We start from the raw sequence: 17,117 nt of genomic DNA on the forward strand, positions 1-17,117 counted from the left end.
TACTGAGTGTTTTGCACTAATATTTAAAAGCATTACTAATGGTTCATCGTAATTTATATTTTAAGTGGATTGGTAACACTTTACAATGAGGTTCCTTTTGTTAACATTAGTTTACAACAGTTAACATGAACAATACATTAACCAAGATTAATAAATGTTGTAAATTTTAACATATAGTAGCCTCATACATTTTTTTTAATGTTAATCAAAAGTTATATTAGTTAACATTAATTAATGCACTATGAACTAACACAAGCTTACAATAAACAATTGTATTTTTATTAACTAACATTAACAAAGATTAATACATGCTGTAAACATATATTGTTCATTGTTAGTTCATGATACTTAATGCATTAACTAATGGTAACAAATGGAACCTTACTGTAAAGTGTTACCAATGGATTTAACAAGTGAATGTTTTCATCTTTAAATAAACCTATGTTGAAAAAAATACTACTTTATTTATTCCATTTTAAACAAACTAGATGGTGAACAGTACTTAAATGTAATATTTAAAGTGTCCCCCACTGCCTGTAAAACAATCAGGGATTTGGTCAAAAGATGGTATTCAGCAGTTCTTCTTTGCAGTATTTAGCATTTCTTAATTTTTGCTTGGGTCAGAGACATCCTAAACTTTCTATAAAAGTATAATGTCAGGTGATTTAGAATTTGGAAGTTAATAAAAAAGTGTCCCACTTTACCCATTATCACTCTACATAAATAAATACACATAGCCTTTTCATTATTTGTTGTGTGATAATGATTTGTCCCACAGTTATGGCATCATTTCCAACAAGATCAACAATTTTGCCACTATTATGAGAGACAGGACCCTGACAAGAATCAGGAGTATTATTATTATTATTTATTTTTTTCACTTTTACTGGACTTTTTAAAGATATTTTCATTTTTGAAAACAAACACCAAGGTAGCCTATATTTGTCAGTTAAAGGGATAGTTCATCCAAAAATGAAAATTCTCTCATCATTTACTCACCCTCATGCCATCTGAGATGTGTATGACTTTCTTTCTTCTGCAAAACACTTTTGAAGATTTGTAGAAAAGATCCAGGCTCAGCAGGTCCTTAGAATGGGAGTGGATGGTGATTAAATATTTGTAGGTCCAAAAAGCACAGGTAGTCTGCATAAAAGTAATCCATCCATCTCCAGTGGTGACATTAATGTCTTCTAAAGAGAATCGATCACTTTGTGTGAAAAATAACAATATTTAATTATAAAAGATCGCTTACAATCAGGCGTTGACAAATGGCCGAATTTACCCGAGTGCTCCCGTGACTTAAGCACGTTGGCCTTAAGACTTAAGCACATGTATGGACTAGTTCTTTCAATTAGTCAAACTCCCACTTACGCTTTGGGAAATGTTTAATGTTACTTGAATTGGTGATATTTTAGGACACTGTCTTTATTAAAATTTTCAAAACAAAGCCTTCCACTATATAAAGCATTATATTGCTACATATTGTTTTGTTTTCTGTCCTAAGATGGAAATAAATGAATTTTGACAAGAAAATAAGTACTGTATATACAGTGTCAAATTTCAGCACTTTCAAAATATGCGATTAATCACATACATTTTTGTAGTTAATTGTGATTAATTGCGATTAAACATTTTAATCGACTGACAGTACTAGTTTTAATACATAATATTGTTGACTTGGCCACTGTGAACCCTTTTAATAAACTTAATGCACAAAGATTGCACGTTCACAAGTCTGTGCTGTTACACTTAAGAGCAATTTGCATGCACATGCAAATATAATTGATTATATTTAGTCTCTTTATAATTTAACATTCGATTTTGAGTGATCACTGTAAAAACAAATCTTGTTGTTTCAACTTAAAAAAGTGGGTTTGTGCTGCCTTAAGGGGGAAAGTTGTTTAAACAGAATATAAAGTTGACTTAAATCAACTTGTTAAATAAGCCTAATGTATTTTTAATTAAACTCGACTTTCTTAGTTCAATTAGCTTTATTCCAATTTAATTTAAACTGAATTTAGAAGTTAAATTGCTTATATTATCATTAAAACATTTTTTTTATATTATTATTAAGTGTATACACACATCACAAACACATTCATCAACTATGCAGGCAGTATTTATTTAATACAAATGTGTATCAAAATCACAATAGTGAAACTGATGTTAACTAGACAACATTAGACATAGTATACACCTACAGTAAAGCTAAACTTTTGTGTATCGTTTACTGAGCCATTTTAAGGCAAAGTACTGGCTATCAAAGGCACTTTGAAGCATGTGCTTCAATGAATATTGATTTTTTACTTCTGTCACCACACTTTTGGGTACAAAAGGGACTGCAGTTTTTTTTTTTTTTAACAATGTGTCCATTTGCAGTCAGCTGAAACTCCAAAAGGCCTTCAAATCCATATGAAAGACTGGTGCCAGTGACAAAAGTGATCAAAATTATGAGCATTTGAAATATACACACTAGATGTCTAAAACAACAGACTCTAGGGTTTTGGTCAGGTTAATGCTGAGCTTCTGTCATACACTCTAAAAGGCTTTTAGACAACAAAAATGTTTATCATACATGACTCTGTTTGAGCACTGTCACACATGAACAGTATCATTATTTACATAGACAGGACCTCTGTGGTTTGTCATCTAATACAACATTTAAAGCATTGTGGCTCACTGATATAAGAGGGGTGGATATGATAAAGTACCACATTACATTAGAGAAAAACGCACCATACCATTCTCACACAGGTTCTATGATGTACCTGTAAAAGGATTTGTTTCAGAATGTCTACTTCACTTTTACTTATATTTCAGATTTGATTGTTTTTTTGTTTTTTTTTAATTCATGTATAATAAACAAATTACAATGCATCTAAAAATTGTTAAAAACAATTGTGAAAATGTTGTGATCGGCTCAAATTGTTTATCTGCATTGAACTTTTTTGACAGAGTCTTTTTGTAATATTATAATATTTTGATAAGATTATAATATCATTGTCTAAATTTGATGACAGATACAAAATAATACATAATAAACAAAGACACAAATAAAACACTTATAAAAATGATTAGTGCAAAATATCAAATTTACCAAAAACATCAAGAAACAAACAAAAAATACTGTGCTTGAGTATGGGGCAGGGCCTCCGATAAGAAAGACCTGGTCTAACGGTTTAGTCTACTGCCCATTTCTACTCTTCAAAATCAGCTTACAATAACATGACAATAACCACAAAATACACATCAGTGTAAAAATCAAACAAATTCTATCAACTTTGTTGATTCCATAAACCTCAGAAACAGATGTATGTATAAAACTAGAAGTTAGCTAGACTATTTACACTGTTGAACTGATATGACATCACTGACGATTTGGTTTGCTTTGACTGCTGTGGATTAGAATTGTCACCCTCCATGTGTTTCTTTGGAAAAGGATACTCGTCAGAAGGAGGCTTGAGAGACTTCATGTAAAATGTCATAGAAGACAGGAACAAATTAAATGAATAGTTCGCCCCAAATTAAAATGTCTGTAATCATTTATTCACCCTCATGTTGTTCCAAACCTGTACGTACATGCAACAACGACAATTCATGGTTACCACATCCAGGGCCATAGCAAGGAATTCTGGGCCCCCTGACTGTATATTGCTCTGGGCCCCTACCCTATTAAAGAAATACAGTTTCGAATTTGTTTTGAGCCCCCCTGTACCTTTGGGCCTCTAGAATCATTAACATCTTTCACTCCACTAGCATCCCTGACCACATCTGTCAGTCTCCAAAACATGCCATAAAAGTAGTCCATATGTCTTGTGTGCTATATTCCAATTCTTCTGAAGTTATACAATAGCTTGTGTGATGAACTGATTTAAGTCATTATTCACTGATCATCTTCAACTGCATTTGCACATCCAGATTAAAAGATAACAGAGCACTGAAGAGGACAGGGAGGGGAATTTAAGTTTTGCGTTCCCTCACAATTATTTTGGGTTCCATTGCAATAACTTTCATCCATCCCTTTCAAAAATTAACTATGGTTTTACAACAGTAAAATCTACAGACATAAGCATAATTCATTTTCTTGTTTTTTTGCAACCTATTGTGAAAGGAAAGCAAACTACTGTGAGGGCCACAAAACTGTAAAGCTTGACATATGAAAGAATTGTCTGAAAATTCACATTTCTTGACATTAAACTGTTTTTAGTACTATTAGACAAACTATAAAAAGAAATCTTTTTTTTTTTTGTATCATATTTGATACATTAGGCTTTAAAGGTCATTATCCTCCTGAGGCCCAGCTATTCATTTTTGTGTAAGACATTTGTTACTGAGGTTTTTCTACAGTGGTAAATCTTGGGGTATTATCAGAGGATCACTGGGCTTTTCAGAGATACCAAATGTTTGAAAGTTTGGTCATGACAACTTCCACTCCTTTTATAAATATGAATTTAAATGTATCACAATTCACTTCAGCACATCAAATACAATATGAATAAAATATTATTTTTCAAAAAACAATTTTCATCATATGTATTTTATGCACCAAACTCTATATTCACATTTCAAACTTATGGTAAGATGACATCATAATAGCTTGTAATGTAAAATAATGAGATCTTTGTAATGACAGATCAGGCTGCATATATGAAATACACCGAAATATTAGTTCACACTTTAAATATATCTTATAAAATGTATATGTCAGAATTTTCAAAGCTCTGTGATTGTTTTGTTGTGGGCACGAATGGAATGTAATGGTGATTGAGAGATATTCCTCAAAAGCCTGTTGTATCATATTTAATACATGGATTTCAAAGGGGATTTTCAATAAAATAATATTTAATTTTAACTGAGCACAAGTTGCTTATATTCAGGAAATACTCATTTTTAAATATCAGTAACAATATAATCCTAAGTCACTTTTTGCACAAGTCTGTCGCCATTTTAAATAGATCGATATAAACATTGAAACCACTCTTTTCACAAATAACCACTAGATGGTGCCATAAACATGTGAAACTTACATACCATAGGTTGTTTGGCTCGTCAGCTTAAAGAGAGAGTGAAAAAGGAGCCGTCAAACATTAAGTATCATATTTGATACACACGCTGTTATAGGGTTAAGAGACAATGCAAAACTATAGACGTTATTTTGATGGGAATGACAATGAGTCTGTGAGGGACAGACGTACAGTCTCTAAAAAAACTGTACAACCTATTTAAAAGTGTTTTGGACCATTCCACTGATGAAACTGTAAAAAAAATTCTTTCTAAGAAATTTCATTAGACAAAAAACTCCAGACAACTGTGAATAAGGTCTGTTGTGAGTAAACAGAAAACGTTACACAAAGCTATCATATGACTTCAGAAAACTTCTAATATAACACACAAGTCATATGGACTATTTTTCAACATGATCACACAGGAAGTCGGCATGTTGTTTCCGATAGTTCCGGAATCCTGTGATCGGCCACATTATGTTGGCTCACTGACAAGCAGCATCTCCTTTCAGACTTTTTTGATCAGCTCCAAAATGTTTACCTTCCTCTGTGGTGCGACCGGAAGTGTGTTGCTTTGGAGACCTGGGTTCAGATGAGGTTGACACCAGGAAGTAATTGCGTTTGCATAATTAGTGACGAGTACATTCGAAGGATGCATTTTTTCCAATAACATTACATTTTCACTCCACTGATGGTTAGGTTTAGGTTTGGGGTGTGGTTGGGGGTATCAGCTTATAAAATATGCATTCCACTTCACTGTATTACAGCCTTCACAGCTGAAAGCAACTCGCTTCACAACTCTCTTTTGGTGCCCCTCTGTGGACATTTCACCCAATACCTATACGCCCATCCCGCTTTGGCCACTGGGGGCAGTGTTTTGCAATTTGGTAAGCCCAGACTGATTTTAGCTAAAGAAAAGTCAACCTACTGGTTTGATTTCACTGTGAGATCAGTCTGCTATTTTTATTATATTTTATGGTCCGTTTTTGATATTTTGTCCTTTGTGGAGCTTGACAGACATGGTCAATATGAACTGCTGTTGTATGGAAAGAGCTGTGAAACGAGTCTTTAGAACTTTCATTTTTGGGTGAACTATTCCTTTAAATATTCAACCAGTTCCATTTCATTCTAGACAGTGGCAGTTTCATGCTAGTTTGTGGCATTTGGTCAATCTAACCTTTGTATTATTGGTCATTGCAGATGCAAGCACCTCCTGAGTTTACTGCTCATGGTGAATGGTCAATATCAGCAGCATACTATCTATATGATGAGCTTAGACCTGATGTAACAACACTGACCTCATTACATTAGTTTATTATATACTGATATGAATCTCATAAGGCTATGGTAAGTGTGCTGTGTATATCTGAGCTTTTGAGTCTAACTAGATGTGACAGAATCATTATAAACAAATGATGAATATGAAATACATTTTTGATATCAATAACTACACTGCTACTAGTGCAAATGCCCATTCCGATACCAACTGTTCAATTACAACTAGTACAAATGCTAATTATTGTTATTTCTACATTTATTTCAACATGCAAGATTTGGTGTTTCAGATATCTGGAAATGGATTTAAGATATCAATAAATGTAAGACTAATTAAAGATACAGTATCTTAAAAGGCTTTCTTACTAGTTATAATAACATTAAAGATATCTGACATTAACAATGTCACTAGTGAATACCAAATTAGAGATGTCACAAATTAGCATTTTTACTAGTTGTAATTGATACTAGTGCAAATGCGCATTCCGATATCAACAATGTAATTACTGATATCAAGAATTCATTTCATATTCATAATAATTGATACTGTTAACTGTTTTTAATAGTAAAAACCTAATTAATGATATAAAAATGATCATTTTAATTATAGATATCTATAATTATCCTGCATATACTATATACACACATGCTTTTGTGATAGTATGCAAAGTTTTTTGACTTTGCATAATGGAAACCTTTCGCATCATACCTGGTTGGTACTAGTTTAAGATGGAAAACATCAATTATGATCCATACACCTCTCATAATCTACACTAAACAGAAAAGATCATTTGAAAAGCAAAGGAAAAACTTTGGAAAGAAAATGTTTTTTTTTTTTTTTTTTCATTTTAAACATTGAATGTCTGGCGGAGTGTGTGGAATGTTTGTGCAAAATTGGGATAGGAGCAGTAACTCAGCTCTCCACAAGAGGCAGTATAAGTCCATTTCAGTTACTGTGGCATCACTGCCAGGGCATTTTCTTGCTACCTGGGCCATCTCTCTCCTCAGAGGCTTGAGTTTCAGAGGGCAGCACTGGAGTGGAACAGGATGAAGGTTGGAGCACCGGAGTGGGTGTAGACCCTATAAGGTTGAGACTCTCCATGGAGTCGGTGTTGAATAGCCGCTGGTTCTCGTGCTGAGGGCAAATCACGTAACGGCTGGGGTGGTGGACTTCCACAGTGGCCACTGTGCCTGTGCCCTTCAGGGCCCCGAGTGCACAAGGGAGCCCCATTATGGGGTCACGGCCCCCCACGGCCCCCAGCTCGCCGGAAGACTCCTCCATATTGACATAAAGTATCTCATCTGGGTCTTGGCTTGGCAGATCTTCCAAGACCTTTTCGAGCTCACAGCGCAAGATCTCAAAGCTTGGCCGGTCCTTTGGGCTCAATAACCAGCAGGAGAACATCAGGGAGTAACTGTAAAGAACAAAGAGCGACACATAGATGTCAGTGACATCAAACATTAGTACAGTTGGGAACCGAAAATTGGTTCTTGTTCATAATCAGTTCCATTTAAAAAAAAAAAAAAACTAACACCGGAACCATATGATTGTCATGAGTGTTGGTTCCACTAACAGTTCCCAACCATGCAATTTTCCACCGATGTGGATGGAACACATGGGGTGGTGGATGCAACGGTGTATTAGTGTGACGACTGCATCATTGGTGCCCCTGACTGCCTAGTTCACCTATGCCTATATACAACCCTGAATGACTCTAATTAGCCAGTTCTTTTGAATCTACATCACAAAAAAAAAACAGTGTGACCAGTGTAGTCCAATTCTTGAGCGAATAACTCTAATGAGCCGGTTCTTTTGAATCGACAGTGTGAAACATACAGCATGACCAGTATAGCCCGATTCCTGAATGAATGACTCTAATGAGCCGGTTCTTTTTAGTGAATGACCAGTGTAGATGGATTCCCGAACAAATTACTCTATGAGCCGATTCTTTTGAATCTACAAAAAGAAATATACAGCGCGATCAGTGTAGTCCAATTCCCGAATTATTGACTCTAATTAGCTGGTTCTTTTTAGAGAATCAAAATCCTACAGCATGACCAGTGTTGACAGATTCCTGAATGAATGACTCTAATGAGCTGATTCTTTTGAATCTACATCACAAAATATACAGCGTCACCAGTGTTGTCCAATTCCTGAGCGAACAACTCTAATGAGCCAGTTCTTTTGACTCAACAGCATGAAACACAGAGCACGACTAGTGTAGTAGTCCAATTCCTGAATGAATGACTCTAATGAGCCGGTTCGTTGATTCGACAGTGTGAAACATACAGCATGACCAGTGTAGCCTGATTCCTGAATGAATGACTCTAATGAGCCGGTTATTTCTAGTGAATGACCAGTGTAGATGGATTCCTGAACAAATTACTCTAATGAGCCGATTCTTTTGAATCAACAACAATAAATATACAGTGCGACCAGTGTAGTCCAATTCCTGAATTACTGACTCTAATTAGCTGGTTCGTTTTAGAGAATCAAAATCCTACAGCATGACCAGTGTAGTCTGATTCCCGAATAATGAGCCGGTTCTTTCTAGTGAATGACCAGTGTAGATGGATTCCCGAACAAATTATTCTAATGAGCCGATTCTTTTGAATCTACAACAATAAATATACAGTGCGACCAGTGTAGTCCAATTCTCTAATGAATGACTCTAATGAGCCGGTTCTTTTTAGTGAATGACCAGTGTAAATGGATTCCCAAACAAATTACTCTAATGAGCCGATTCTTTTGAATCTACAACAATAAATATACAGTGCGACCAGTGTAGTCCAATTCTCTAATGAATGACTCTAATGAGCCGGTTCTTTTTAGTGAATGACCAGTGTAGATGGATTCCCAAACAAATTACTCTAATGAGCCGATTCTTTTGAATCTACAACAAGAAATATACAGTGTGACCAGTGTAGTCCAATTCCCAAATTATTGACTCTAATAAGCTGGTTCTTTTTAGAGAATCAAAATTCTATTGCATGACCAGTGTAGACAGATTCCCGAATGAATGATTCTATTGAGCTGATTCTTTTGAATCTACATCACAAAATATACAGCATCACCAGTGTAGTCCAATTCCTGAGCGAACAACTCTAATGAGCCGGTTCTTTTGAATCAACAGCATGAAACACACAGCACGACTAGTGTAGTAGTCCAATTCCCGAATGAATGACTCTAATGAGCCGATTCTTTTGAATCAACAGCGTGAAACACAAAGCACGACTAGTGTAGAATGATTGACTCTAATGAGCCGGTTCATTTGAATCTACATCACAAAATATACAGTGCGACCAGTGTAGCCAGATTCCCGAACAAATGACTCTAATGAGCCGATTCTTTTGAATCTACATCACAAAATATACAGCGTGACCAGTGTAGTCCGATTCCCGAATGAATGACTCTATAATGCGATCTTTAAACCTTTGTATTAAGTCTTCAATATTCTGGTGAGTGTGTATATCGCACCAAATGCATGTTTGAACACAGTGCTGCAACAGCTGGCTGATCAAATCACAGACACGGAACAACAATACCCGGACTCAGTCATTATTATTCTAGGGGATTTTAACAAAGCAAATCTCACACGTGAACTGCCCAAATACAAACAGTGCATCACATGCCCCACCAGAGACAGGAACATACTGGATCATTGTTACACAACAATAAAGGATGCATATCGCTCTGTCCCTAGAGCAGCTTTTGGACTCTCTGATCACTGTCTGGTTCATCTTCTTCCAACCTACAAGCAGATATTAAAATCAACCAAGCCAGTAGTAAGGACTGTAAAGAGATGGACCAATGAAGCAGAGCGGGAACTACAAGCCTGCTTTGATTGCATGGATTGGAGTGTTTTTGAGGCTGCAGCCACAGACCTGGACGAACTCACAGATACTGCTACATCATATATCAGTTTCTGTGAGGATATGTGCATTCCTACTAGGACTTAAGTTCAACAACGACAAACCGTGGTTTACAGCAGAGATCAGGCAGCTTCGTCAGGCCAAAGAGGATGCTAGTCCAATTAGAACCAACAACTGGCTGATGACCTGAATATGTTCTACTGCAGATTTGAAAGGCCCAATCTCACACCCCACACCCACACTGACCTTCACTTCACACAAACACCAAAACCTCCTGCTACCCCCCTCCTCCCCCCCTCCTGCTACTCAACCTGCACTTAAGATCTGTGAAGATGATGTGAGCCGCATCTGTTGGAAACAAAAAACGAGGAAGGCTTCAGGTCCAGATGGCGTCTCACCAGCGTATCTTCGATCCTGTGCTAACCAGTGGCCCCCATCTTCACACAGATCTTCAATAGATCACTGGAACAGTGTGAAGTCCCATGCTGCTTCAAACGCTCAATCATTATTCATGTCCCAAAGAAACCAAAAATCACAGGACTTAATGACTACAGACCTGTCACCCTGACGTCTGTGGTCATGAATTAATTTGAGAGACTAGTGTTGGCCCACCTGGAGAACATAACTGGACCCTTTCTAGATTCCCTTCAATTTGCATATCGAGCAAACAGGTCTGTGGATGATGCAGTCAACATAGGATTGCATCATATCCTGCAACATCTGGACAGACCAGGGACATATGCAAGGATCCTTTTTTGTGGACTTCAGTTCAGCTTTCAACACCATCATCCCAGCTATACTCCAGAATAAATTACACCAACTCTCTGTTCCCATGTCTATCTGTCAGTGGATTACCAGCTTTCTGACGGACAGGCAGCAGCTTGTGAAACAGGGGAAACTCACTTCTAGCACCTGTACAATCAGCACTGGTGCCCCCCAGGGATGTGTGCTCTCCCCATTTCTCTTCTCCCTCTACACCAATGACTGCATCGCCAAGGACTCCTCTGTCAAGCTCCTGAAGTTTGCAGACAACACCAGTGTCATCGACCTCATCTGAGATGACGATGAGTCTGCATACAGAAGAGAGGTTGAACAGCTGGCTGTCTGGTGCAGCCAAAACAACCTTGAGCTGAACACGCTCAAAAAGGTGGAGATCACTGTGGACTTTAGGAGAAACACCCCAACACTGAGTCATTCAGGTTCCTGGGCACTACCATCTCACAGGACCTGAAGTGGGAGACCTACATTGACTCCATTGTGAAAAAGGCCCAACAGAGGTTGTACTTCCTTTACCAGCTGAGGAAATTAAACCTGCCACAGGCGCTGCTGATACAGTTTTACTCAGCGGTCATTGAGTCTGTCCTTTGCACTTCAATAACTGTCTGGTTTGGTTCAGCTACGAAATCAGACATCAGATGACTACAAAGGACAGTTAGGACTGCTGAGAGGATTATTGGTTGCCCCTGCCCCCCTTCAAGCACTATACACTTCCAGAGTGAGGAAAAATCACTCTGGAACCCACTCACCCTGCCCACTACCTTTTTGAACTGTTGCCTTCTGGCCAATGCTTCAGAGCTCTGAGCACCAGAACCGTCAGGCACAGGAACAGTTTTTTCCCTCAGGCTATCCATCTCATGAACAGTTAAATTGCCCCATTGAGCAATAACTATGTGCAATACACATTTTAGTCTTTCTTATATTTATCCAACACATCCAACCTCTTCTGCCATTTCATTCCTCTGAAAAAACAAAACAAAAAAACATTTGCACTGTACATAACAGATTTGTATTTGCACTGTACATAACAGATTGTATTAGATTTGCACTACCCATGTGTATGTGTGTATGTATGTATGTGTGTGTCTGTACGTATGTGTATAATTAGTTTAATTTTTTATTATTATCTATGTCTTGCTGCTGTTTTTGTATCGTTTCTGTATTGTTGTACACTGGAAGCTCCTGTCACCAAGACAAATTCCTTGTATGTGTAAGCATACTTGGTAATAAAGCTGATTCTGATTCTGATTCATTTTCCTGCCACAAGTGGTTCGACAATGTAACAATTAAAAACCCATCACATATCAATAACAGGCAGCTTTTTCTTTTACTAACACCCATGGATCACATCATTAGATACTCAAAAGTTCTTGAAAAGCACACTTACATGCTGTCCAGACAGTCTGGAGGTTGTTTGAGTCGGTTGCCCTGTCTCAAATAATCATAGATTTCACTGTTCTCCACGCCAGGGTACGGCGTCTGACCACGAGTTGCTATCTCCCACATTGTCACTCCAAATGACCACTGTAAGACACACAAATCAGTAGTTCTTTGGACCACTTTATATTGTTCAATTTCTGGAATTGAATCTTAGTCTTCATTCTGTTTGTCAACAGGAGCCCTTGTGGAAATAGGCTGAGACATCTTACCACATCGCTCTTGGTGGTGTACACTCTGTCTGCCAGGCTCTCAATGGCGATCCACTTTACAGGCATCTTAGAGATGCGGCCCTGTCTGTAATAATCTCCATTATAGATCTTCTTTGACAGGCCAAAGTCAGCCACACACACGTTCATGTTCTCATTTAACCTTGTAAGAAGAAAAAAAAAATCACAATGTGCCTTTTTAAGAGCACAACCAAAATCTATTGAGAACTGCAAAAACAATATTCATCAGACATCTAAGGACCAGATGCAATCTGCATACTTTTCCACATTTCTATACTGATTTTGATGGAAATACGAGGAATTCTATGGAATGTCAACATGTTAAATGCATTAAATGTAGCTACAGAGTACTACACTATTATAGATAGTTGAACGATAGTTGAGACACTAAATTTGGCAGGATAGTCCCAAACCCCCCTGCCAATATTTTCACAAACGTATGGGTTAGAATCAGAATTATTTTTCTCTGATTCCCTGAGTTAAGTGAAACAAAACGTAAATCTCCAATTTCATTTCTGTTTTTCTAAAATAGTTTAAAAGTTTTCCACCACTTTTCAGACTCCTCCTAGACCATTGTTCCGATGCACACAAAACTGTTCGTTCAAATTTACAAAAAATTCACGTATCATCTAGAGACCCTCATGACAAAAAGTTATCAAAAGAATTTTGACTCATCAAATCATTCAGAAGATATAGCATGATAAGTGATTTGGGCAATGGCCAAATTATTCATTCGCTTATATCTTCTAAACGTTTGATTTTTAGAACTTTTTGCCATGAGGGTCTCTAGATGATACATGCTTAATTTTGTGTGAATCGGACCAACGGTGACCAGAAAGCATGACCAGTGATTCAAGTATTCATTCCTGAATGAATACTCGAAAGAGCCGTTTGTTTTGAATCTACAGTGCAAAACATACTTGCCACCAGAGTAGTCCAATTCAAGAACAAATGACTTTTGAGCCTGTTCTTATTAGTTAATCAAAAACATACAGCATGAGCAGTGGAGTCCGATTCCCAAACGAACGACTCTAATGTGTTGGTTCTTTAGAATCGACATCGTGAAAAACACAGCATGGCTAGTGTAGCCCAATTTCTGAATGAATAACACTAATGAGACTGTGAATCTACAAAAAGATACATACATATACAAAATTCTTTTGGTTACTTTTTGCCATGAGGGTCTCTAGATGATACATGCTTAATTTTGTGTGAATCAGACCGACGGTCTAGGAGGAGTTAGAAAAAGTAAATGTTTTGCAAAACTCCAAATGGCAAATGGAAAACCTGCAAAATAACTAGAGTTCTTACTAATAAAATTATTTTGCCCCGACAGATCAGTTCTTTCAAATTTGTCAATTTTGGTCATTCTGGCCACTCTTCCAAACTGCTTGGACCCCGACAATTGCTTCTTTCGCTATATTTCTTATTTATTTTACTTTGTTGACATGACATCAAAATTTGCCATTTTTATTTTCTTATAGGGGTTGCATAGATTAGTCGCCTGAATTCGGCTAGTCACTTTTCATGTGATTTACAAAACGTGTCTGCAGATTTCTGAAACGTAAGATGGCAGAGGAAGACTCATTCATATTAATGAGGAAAGCTCTACCTGATTTCTTAGGGTTAGATCTTTTTTTTTTTATCCCCTTTTCCCCCCAATTTTGGAATGCCCAATTCCCACTACTTACTAGGTCCTGTGGTGGAGCGGTTATGCACCTCAATCCGGGTGGCGGAGGACATGTCTCAGTTGCCTCCACTTCTGAGACAGTCAATCTGCGCATCTTATCACGTGGCTCATTGTGCATGATACTGCGGAGACTCACAGCATGTGAAGGCTCATGCTACTCTCCACAATCCACGCACAATTTACCACGTGCCCCATTGAGAGCGAGAACCACTAATCGTGACCACAAGGAGGTTACCCCATGTGACTCTACCCTTCCTAGCAACCGGGCCAATTTGGTTGCTTAGGAGACCTGGCTGGAGTCACTCAGCACACCCTGGATTTGAACTCACGACTCCAGGGGTGGTAGTCAGCGTCAGTACTCGCTGAGCTACCCAGGCCCCCGAACCCATGATCTTGGCGATCTCTACCAGCTGAGCTACAGGAACCCAAACACTACAGTAACCTCAAATATATGCAAAGTGGTCTTCAAAAATTAAACTAGGGGTTTATAAGCTTGTAAACAACATATAAACCACCTGTCATATAGAGGCCACGTTTTTACCATTCAGTCAATTCCCAATGGATAAAATAAAGTCCTGTCTTTTTTTGAATGAATTTCTGATTTCATAATGGAAGTAAAATAGATTACGAACTGAGTTCTCAACTTCAAACGTGTGAGTAGGCATGAGTTTTTATGTATGTTTATACTCACATGCAGTTTCGAGCCGCCAGGTCCCTATGAATGAAGTTTTTGTTGCTCAGATACTCCATACCTCTAGCGATATCTGTCATGAACTTCACCAGCATCTGAGAGGGCAGGTACTACACAAAAGAGACAAAGACATTATGGATATTTAAAAACAAATCACATATTTTTTTCTTCAAATAGCAGTATCAGGTTGATGTATCACCTAATCTAATGAAACATTTGATGTTAATGTTCTTTATTTGTATTCTTCTTGTGACAGGTAGGTGGTGCTAGAGTTCTGTTGGAATAAAAACACTCTTACCAGAATAGTCTGATTTATGTGTTTAAACAGAATATAAGTAACAAGTGATGTAAGGTTGTTTCATGCACAAGTTTGTATGACTGTAACTTTTATATCAGCCACTAGAGGGCGCTCATGTCCTAAGAGTTGTTGTTCTTCTGTGATATTTTTTTCTGTTCTCTGTCTGCAGAAAGCTGTGTGATACGTGTGCCACCATGTGTCACAATGCAAAGTAAACTGAGTTCAGTTCCATTTAAATGGTTGTCCGTCATCTCTTCACATAACAACAGTTTATGGACCCAGAACGTAAAACGAAATGTGTGCAGATGGCACTGTGAAGATTCTGGGAAGTTTTTGAAGCTGCAGTTTTTTTGTGATGAAGAGGAAAAAACTCAGCATGGATTCAAAAACAGTTATGATTGTTCCTTTGAATGGATCAAATTATCCTACACGGAAGGTACAATTTTGGATGGCTCTGATGAGAGATGTACTATGGAACTTGGTGAATGATATAGAGACGGCGCCGCTTGATGATCCATGTAAGATGGCTAGCTACACAGCTAAACATGATCGTGCGCTTGCTACCATTGTGTTAGCAATAGAACCGTCATTGTTATATCTGATTGGAGAGCCTGATAATCCTACTGATGTGTGGAGGAAGTTGCTGGATCAGTTTCAAAAGAAAACGTGGGCAAATAAGTTGGCTTTGAGAAGAAAGCTGTACTCGTTGAAACTAAAAGAGGGTGATTCAGTTCAAGAGCATATTAAAGTCATGATGGAAACGTTTGATGCACTTTCAGTTGTGGGTAACAATGTAGATGAAGAGGATCTAGTAGTGCATTTGCTTGCAAGTCTACCCAACTCATTTATCATGCTGGTTACAGCGTTTGAAACGAGTGTAGATGTACCTAAAATGGAAGTTGTCACAGAAAGACTGTTGCATGAAGAATGCAAACTGAAAGAACGAGATGCAGTAAATACAACTGAAAATGTAAAAGCCCTGACTGGAAAACAGTGGATGAAAAATAGCCCAAAATGTCACTATTGTGAAAAGTTGGGACATATTAAATGAAACTGCAGAGATTTCAACAAATCTGATCAAAGAGTTCCACAAAAAAGGAAAAAGAACTACAAACATACAGCAAACAAGGCTCAAACAAAAACACAAGATGAAAGCTCAGACAGTGAAAGTACTGGATTAACGGTGAGTCAATTACTTTCAGCAAGTACAGCTGAAAGAACAGAGAGCTGGATTGTGGACTCAGGAGCAACATGGCATATGTGTAATGACAAGTGGATGTTTTCTGAGTTCTGTGAGCTAGAGCAACCACAAGAGGTCGCTCTAGGAGATTGTTTCTCTGTTGAAGCAAGAGGATGTGGAATAGTTTCTCTACAAATGATTCTGACAGGAGGTAAGGAAAAAAGGTATAGGCTGAATGAAGCATTGAATGTACCAAAACTTTCATACAATTTGCTAAGTGTTTCAGAAGCTACAAAAGTTGGAAAAACTGTCAGTTTTCAAAAGGATGAGTGCTATATCACAGATGAAAATGGAAAGTTGCATGCTACTGGAACAAAAGAAGGAAGTCTGTACTATGTGAACTGTAGAAAGACTGAGCAGAAATATCAAAAAGGAAAGTGCAAATGTGCATAAAGAAAACAAAGAGAATGTCTGGCACAGGCGTTATGGACACCTAGGGATGCAAAATCTAAAAAGGTTTTCAAACAAGTGTTTAGTGGATGGCTTTGGTTTTGATGTGACAAAAGACATAGACTTTCATGATTCATGTGCTAAAGGAAAGCATCATCATAGCAAGTTTACTATTACTGATCACAAACGATCACTTGAACCGCTTGATTTAGT

The 17,117-nt window shown here is 37.5% G+C and overlaps 1 protein-coding gene across 1 annotated transcript in view; it reads right to left on the bottom strand.

The window, feature by feature from the left end:
• Positions 1-2,101: 2,101 nt before the first annotated feature.
• The window catches only part of LOC127422256 (tyrosine-protein kinase receptor UFO-like), a 90,974-nt gene continuing 75,958 nt past the window's right edge, over positions 2,102-17,117 (bottom strand). The window contains exons 17-20 of the mRNA XM_051665646.1: positions 14,977-15,086; positions 12,578-12,737; positions 12,316-12,452; positions 2,102-7,693 (exon numbers count right to left, since the gene is read on the bottom strand). Coding sequence (XP_051521606.1) covers positions 7,240-7,693; positions 12,316-12,452; positions 12,578-12,737; positions 14,977-15,086 — 861 coding nt within the window. The 3' untranslated portion in view covers positions 2,102-7,239. The remainder of the gene's footprint in view (positions 7,694-12,315; positions 12,453-12,577; positions 12,738-14,976; positions 15,087-17,117) is intronic.

This window comes from Myxocyprinus asiaticus, chromosome 31, assembly GCF_019703515.2.
Source record: "Myxocyprinus asiaticus isolate MX2 ecotype Aquarium Trade chromosome 31, UBuf_Myxa_2, whole genome shotgun sequence".
NCBI classification, from domain to species: domain Eukaryota; kingdom Metazoa; phylum Chordata; class Actinopteri; order Cypriniformes; family Catostomidae; genus Myxocyprinus; species Myxocyprinus asiaticus.